General features: G+C 53.9%; 1 protein-coding gene across 1 annotated transcript; it reads right to left on the reverse strand.

The window, feature by feature from the left end:
• Window positions 1-5,738: 5,738 nt before the first annotated feature.
• On the reverse strand, window positions 5,739-7,160 carry LOC128274075 (tektin-B1). Its single transcript, XM_053012161.1, is given in 4 exon segments — window positions 5,739-6,161; window positions 6,239-6,461; window positions 6,539-7,112; window positions 7,115-7,160. Coding segments are annotated over 4 exon segments (1,266 nt in total).
• Window positions 7,161-7,480: the final 320 nt, after the last annotated feature.

The following is a 7,480-nucleotide window of genomic DNA, read 5'->3' on the forward strand; positions in this document are numbered from 1 at the left end:
AGTCCACGACGCCACGGCTCGGACCCGGTGCCTCGCCGAGTGATGGCCGTGGTGTGGACGAAATTGTGCGAAACAAACGATGGAGCTTTCGGATGGTTTGAAAAACAACAACCAAAACCCATCCATCGACCGATCAACCCGGTGCCATATTGGTGTTTGATTGGCTTCGCCGTTGTTCGGGTTTAGCACGAGGAAGTAACACCGGCATCGCCCCCGGGCAGCATCATCACCATCACCAGCATTAGAACGTTTGTTTTTGCTCTCGGGACACGGGACACGTCGGTCAACCCACGGCGGGTTCCGTCTTGAGGTTGCTAATGAGACGCAATCCGGTGATCGATGCGCTTCGCTGCGTGGTGCGGCTCTCTGAAGTCCTTTTTGGTGTGGGGCCAACTAAATTAGCCATCGCTTACCGGCGTCCTGGTGTGGTTCTTTTGCACCTCGTGATGGTGCGAAAGCGATGGTGAGATCTTTAAGCTGAAGAACGCGATTTTATGTTCGGCAACAAAAATGAAGGGTTGTTGTGAATGAAACACTTATAAATGCAGTTGAAGTACAATTTATTTATTTTAATCATTTATTTGCTTATTATTAGAACGGAAAAGAACGTATTGGCGCTGATCTTCGCCCGAACCACGAGTTGAAGTTCTAAGATCAATAAAAGTTTAGGTTCTTAATCAAATTTCAAATTAGATGGATTGGCACTCATTTTTCAACTAACTTTGTCATATCACTTAACGATCATATTTGAATTTAACAACTACTCGTTGTTCGTGTTTCTATTGGCAAGGATATTACACCAGAATTAAAACAAATTTTAAACAAATAAATACGATCCTTGGTTCGATCAGTAAAATTAAGGCAAAATAAAAACCATTAAAGAATGGAAGCACTGTCGATCAACTATTCTTGACGTTGAGGCTCTTAATCAACAACTTTCAAGAGACCGCTCCGTGAACACCTTTTACAGTAAATAGTGGTGATTGGAGCCGAAACGAGGGATTTGTGTGAAAGTCATTCCTAAAAGGAACTTTTCGACCCCGTTCAAAAATTAAAACCAATGTAGACACAGATTTATTGCATAGAGTAGGGATAGCTTTAAGCATGATGTCACAGATTTTTCCAGTTATAAGCGAGTTCTAGCTATGTTTTGACCACAGTAGGATCAGACAGTAGGACCAAAATAAGGATCAGTTGAAAAAACCTGTTAATAATTGTTCCCTTAAATCGGGACTAAATCTTCAATAGACACAATGCGATTGAAGTTCTCACTGCGTTCCCCGAAACTTCTTCCAAGTTCTTTAGTAATCACTTCACTTGCCTAGCCATTTGCCACTCGTGAGAAAAGCCATCCCCTCGTGGACGGGTTGAAAGTGCATCGAAATGATCCCCCCGAAAAATTTGATTCACCCTTCGCGCGCGAGTGTAAATAAACTCGTACCGCGCTACTCGCGTTCGGTTCGGTTGGGGTCCTTTGAAATGAGTTCCCCCCACCGTGTTTCGAGGGTCGGCTCCTCACAAAGCCGTGCTGCTGGCCGGGTAGGCGAACGGGTGAAATGTAAACGTTCCAACTGGCTCAAGGCTCAAGTCTGTCGCTCCGAAACTTTAAACATTTGTTTACCGAGCCAGAGTCGCGCGCGCGTCACGTCGACGGAAAGTCGCTCTTTGGTCGCCTTTGGCCGCCAAGCCAAACTCCTGCAAAGGGGAGTTAGCCATAGTATAGAGCGTTAACTGCGACGCGGGCCCCCTTCTTAGCTCAAGAATTCACCGGACGTGCGGCTTCGACCGGATCGACACTCGGGGGGAGACGACGTGACTTCCAGCGAGAGTTGTCAGAGATAAATAGCGCTGCCGATATCTCCCCCAATTCCGATTCGGATCCATTTTAAACACTTCCGCGAAGACGCGACACGCCGGAGGGTGGCGAAGGGCTCGACTCGGGAACCCCTTCCGCAAGACAAGAAGCGCCCAAGAAGAACGCCGGCCACGGCCAGAGAACGCGCTCCATTCATTCGTCATTTCGAACGAGGTCGCGCCCGAGAAGGTGTCAGACTTGTGTAAGCACAGCTGTGCTGAGGTTAGCCCCACTCGCCACGCCACCCGCGGCCACTCGCGTGAGCGATCTTTAATATTTCTATACCCTGCTTCCTCGGCCATCCCGAAGGGGTTCCTCTTCCGGGACGGGCCGTCGCCGCCATGGGGTTGTGAAATGTAATTGAAATAAATTAAATATTAAAATGTTATTCATCAAACCCGCTCGGGGTTTGGGAAAACCCGGGCCTCGGTTTGAGATTGTATCTCGTGCCGCTGTCGGGTTGTTGTCGATTGTTTACATCTTCTATGCTTTTATGCTGCCGGGTCCCGGAGAAGAATCTTGGTCGGTTGTCGTTTTTTTTAAGCGTTCTCATTTTACAGTCCATCCCTTTATTAGAACGGGGCCAAAGGTTCCCGGTGAGATCAGGAACAGGAACTATCATTCAACACCGTGCTTGTAGGGTTTTTTTATGTTGACATCCTGTACAATACGGATGCTCCGTGAAACGCGTTTGATTGGCTTCCTGTTCACAGTCCACGAGGCGATCCTTCCCGATCGCTATCGATCGTGGTGTAGAAATTGAATTTAATCATTTGACGCCATAAACACTAAAACGCGTACTCAGTAGAGCCGTTCGGCGGGAAGTGATCGATGTTCGGTAAGAAAATAGGATTCGAATGTCCCGAGCATCAAAAGGATGATTTGAAACGAGTTGGATCTTTCTCTGAAAGCTTTGGAAAACATTTAAGCCCACAGGGGACCACCGCGGCCAGACGAAAACCGCTCGCAGCACGGATCACCGCTGTGAAAACAACACCGCTCCCGAGTGATCACTCCCCCGGGGACACGATCGAGAGCCCAAATAAACAAGCCCATCAGCGGCCGTCGTTGGTGGGCCACCGCCAAGAAGCGGGTGTTTTCTGGCGAATCCCGGGACCCAGGGCAGGACGAACGTTGCCCATTTCGAATCTACAACAATGCGCACCGCACAACAACTAGCCAGGATCCAGAATTGGCAATCCGTTACGGTGTTTTAGCGCGCTTTTCACCGATCTTGTGCTGCCCAAGTGCAAGACGTCGAATACCACACACAGGCACACACACACGGAGGGCCGGGGTCCTTAGGCCCCGATGATGTGTATGGAAAACAGGCGGCCCGCAGGCGCTCGTTGCGTGGCCGAGCCGAGCGAAAACGGAGCCGAAAACGTCTCAATCTACGCAACTGCGTCAGCGTGCAGACGGTTCATTGAATCCATGCTGCAGGGAAGGCGATCTGCAAAACACACACACAGGCAGTCGACCGAAGGACCTGCCTGCCGGTGGCCAATTGTGTGCCATTGCACAAGGTGCAGCCGGAGGACCCTGACGGCCGCTCGAAAGATGAAGGACAAAACCTCGAAAAAGAAGCTCGAACAAATCGACAAAAAGCAAACCAAACCGAGATTCCATCGGGCCGAGGGCCATCGGGAAGGACGAAGGACCAGCTAAGCATGAATAGACGTAAGGTGCATTCCCGAATGAATGCGGTCCCGTGGATCGTGTCGATCAGAAAGAGCCCCGAGCCCTGAGTCCGGGGCTGGCTTTAATTTTTTTGCACAATGCCAGGACCGCCGGTTCTTGGAATCCTTTTCAAACCGCCAGCCAGCCGTCGGGTCGGGTGAATGGAATGGAATGTTTCGGACACCAGGCTCCGACACAGCGAACCGAACCGAACCGGAGCGGAGCGTGTACCATAATGATCCTCTTTTGAGGATCTGTTTCGCTCTCGCAGCATAAAGCATGGCATTTCACAATGGACCGGCGTGGTGAATGGCGAATGGCAGGGCCGCAAAAGCAAGTGCATCAGGTCGGTCGTCGGTTGACATCCATCGGAAAGTGCACATTGCCCGAGTCGAGCGCCGCCGCCGGTGAACGCATCTTTGCGCAAAAAGGTGACTGATCATCGATCATCACCTTCTGCCGGCGGCGGCAGGGCAGTTCGTGGAAGTCGGAGCAAGGTGAGAGGTCAGCTGGCCGTGTGGTTTCTCGACCATATTCTAGGTCGCAATGGTGTGTGAGTTGTTCCCATTTTGCGGAACGATGCAAATTGACCCACCTATCTGAACAGAAGCTAAAAGCGAAACCATGCATCGACCGCATATCAACCGATGGAAACATTAATCAGGAACTTCCGCTTGTTGCCACCCGACGGAAAAGCAAACACTTTGACCCGCACAATGTTCGCGGGTTCGCGAAAGTTTACAAAGTTGTTGGGCGCGAAAATCGGAAAGGAAAAAAAGGGTGCTGTTTGCAAGATTGTCATGCTACAATGTGCATGTAGTACTTGCCAAACGGCCCCCATCCCTTCGCATGAATGGTGGCCTTTATGCTCCCGTGCCAAGTGATTGACTTGTTGCCGCGTGGCACAGGTATCGACCCCGCTCGTTAGTGCTCTGGCCGGATGTTTGCATGTTATCTGCCGGCCCAGGGCGCGCGCGCTCGCTAACGCCCCAAGCCAGGCAGCTCCTTCGTAAGCTCCTTCGTAAGCGATTTCCATTTCTGCCACCGGACCGGCCAGCCGGTCGGCCGGTCAGCAATAAAATGGAGCTCCAAAGTTCAGCTTTCCACAGCCCGGTAGCCCTCACGCGTCATCTTTGAAGCCGGGCGCCAGGTTTTCGCTCCGCCTGGTCGCTCTGGCTGGACTCTGGACTCAACATAAACAACTCCAGCGAGTCGGGTGCACCAAAAAGCGCGCTCGGGCCGGGCAAGTGTTGGAAATTTATGGACTCCCGGGTGTCGGCTGCTGCGCCCAACCGGTGCGATTGTACATAATTTTACACTTAACACGATAAGTGTGCATAAATATGACTAATTCATCAGTTGGTGGTTCGAAGGGCGATCGCCATCTTGGGTGCGGGTTTGGCGAACGTGCCGAGGCCGTGCCGCGGTGCCCGGCAGACAGGTCTTCGAAGGATCTGAATGCGTTGAAATTGAGATTAGAATTCGGAATAAAGCTTAGCTTTCAGTATGGGATTTTATTTATCCCAATTTAAAAAGTTTTGGCTTAAAAATGGCTCTCGTTCCGGCGTTCAGCCCAATCTCGTGCTTTTCTAAAAACACTCCACTTCGCGCCCGACCAATCTCTGGGGGGATCGACGGTGCCTTTCTCGATTAAAGCGCGCCCGTTGTTGGGTTCGCCTTTCAGGAGGCCCAATAATAAGGGGCACCGGCCACGGGCCACATACTGCACCGGCCAGACAACTTCATTCGGCCGCGCGCTTGCGGAACAGCGATAACTCATTGATTTTTGTAATAAATCGAAAGCAGCACACGGTTGGCCCCGGCAACGCACTTCGGAGCTGCCAATCGGCCGATACCTAAAAGGCAACACGGTTCTTTCGCGCCGCGCCCCAACCGCGGTGTCACACCTTCGGCACCTAGTCCTGCAGCATAAGTGCCGTGAGGTGTTTCGGTTTACCATTCCTTTTTCTGTTTTATTAAGCTCGCTCTCTCTCAGGTGTGCAAATCAAACGCAAATACGGTCCCGATCGGTTATGCTGTGCATGCTGTGGCGGTTATGCTTGAAAGGTCTCTCTGCTAAAGTTGTTGCCGTGCTCCTAATCCAATCCAAACTGCAGGGTGCTGCTGCAGGGTGCCGAAGTGACGTGTGACCCGAATTTAGCCTCCGACCAGGACATCGCCCCGTTTCGCGGAATCTTGGGGCCTACGTTTTGGGAATTTCGTCCTCGATGCGCGACAACGCGATGTTACGATCGGTTTGCGTCGGCAGCCCGCCAAACTCGCCCGTCTTGAGGCGGCCGCGCAGATCCAGCGCCCGGATGTCGGTCATCAGCGAGTGCTGCTTGTTCTGCAGGTCCTGGTCGATCCGGTTCGCGTGATCCCGCAGCCCGTTGTACGACGTCTTGGTGGCGTCAATTTTTTCACGCACAATTTTGACCGTATCCTGCAGCCGCTGCACCTCGTCGCACAGCCCGTGGTACGGCTCGTCGACGCACAACTCCATCCCGGGCCGCTGCGCTCGGTTCTCGAGCCGCGTCTCGACCACCTTCAGGGCCTCGATCTTGTCCGCGTAAGCCCGCTCGAGGGTTTCGATCTCCCGGAGACACTTGTCCATCTCCTTCTTCATCTGGAACGGGGGATCAAGAGCGCCACTGTAGACCACCGGACCGTGCAGACCCCCACCCCCCCTCCCTTGTGACCTACCATTCCCAGCTGGTACTCGAGCTCGTTGCGCGCCCGCTGCGTCTCGAAGATGCGCTTCCGGAGCGTGTGGGCCGTGCGGTCCTGCTGGGCGCGCAGAATGTTGCGGGCCTTTTCGCGCGTCGCAAACAGCGACTCCCGGATGGAGAACGAATCGGAGAGCGTGGTCTCGGCCAGCGCCACCAGCTCCTCGCAGTACTCCAGCCAGTTGCCGTACGTACAGGAGCTGCAAAGCGAGACAGAGAGACAGATAGAGAGGGTTAGGATATTCCGGAGTGTGAGATCGGTCACTGGGGTACTGACTCCCGGGGAACGCGCGTCGGGTCCGTCTTGAACGTGACGTCTCCGCAGTGCGCGTCCACCTGCAGCTGGTGGCCGTCGATGGCCTGCGCCTCGTCCTTATCGGTCAGATCGAGCTCCAGCTTGAAGCGGACCTCCTGCAGCCGGTTCAGCTGCTCCCAGGCGGCCTGGTTCTGGTCGCGCAGCAGCCGCTGGTTGTTCTCCACGATGCACAGTTCGTTCTTCAACTCCGTGTCGCCCTCGTCGTAGGTCAGCTCCGACCCGAGCCGGCAGTCCCGCATCCCGATGCACTCGGACACCACCGTCAGGGGCGTGATGTGCCCGTCCAGGTCCCGCTCCGTGTTGGCCTTCTCCTCCTTCAGCGCCTGGATCTCGTCCGCGACCCGGCCCAGCATGATGCGCACCGTCTCCCGCCACCGGTCCAGCTCCGCGACCCGGTCCGACAGCCGGTCGTTGTTGTGGTACGTGTCCCAGTGCGTCTCGATGCGGGTCTCGTTGCGCAGGTTGCGCGCCGAGTGCCGTTGCTCGAACGCATCCGAGCGCTGCGTGTAGGCCACATTCTTGAGCTGGTTCAAGCTTCAGCTTCGTTCAGCTTCTCGAACGTCACTGCGGCCTTGTTGGACATGCTGCTGGAGCTGGAAGTAATATCGCGGACTGGGGAAACACAACCGAACCGAGCGTGACGCCGACACACCTTCGAATGGATGGACCGACTGAATTTGAAACCGACGCTAGGCGAGTTGTTGTCACTGGCGAAACGCGTTGTCAACGGTGGTTACTATGGGATTCCTGCAGCCAACGTTTGCTTGGATACCCTCCTGGGTTGGGCAGCACACGTCACGTCGCCGTCGCCAGACACATTCTGGCACATCAGCCGGTGTGCGCGGCACGCGATGAGCCTTCAATCGGCCCCAAACTGTCGACGGTGTCCTGATGTAGTACTGG

Source organism: Anopheles cruzii, chromosome 3 (assembly GCF_943734635.1).
Source record: "Anopheles cruzii chromosome 3, idAnoCruzAS_RS32_06, whole genome shotgun sequence".
Taxonomy (NCBI): domain Eukaryota; kingdom Metazoa; phylum Arthropoda; class Insecta; order Diptera; family Culicidae; genus Anopheles; species Anopheles cruzii.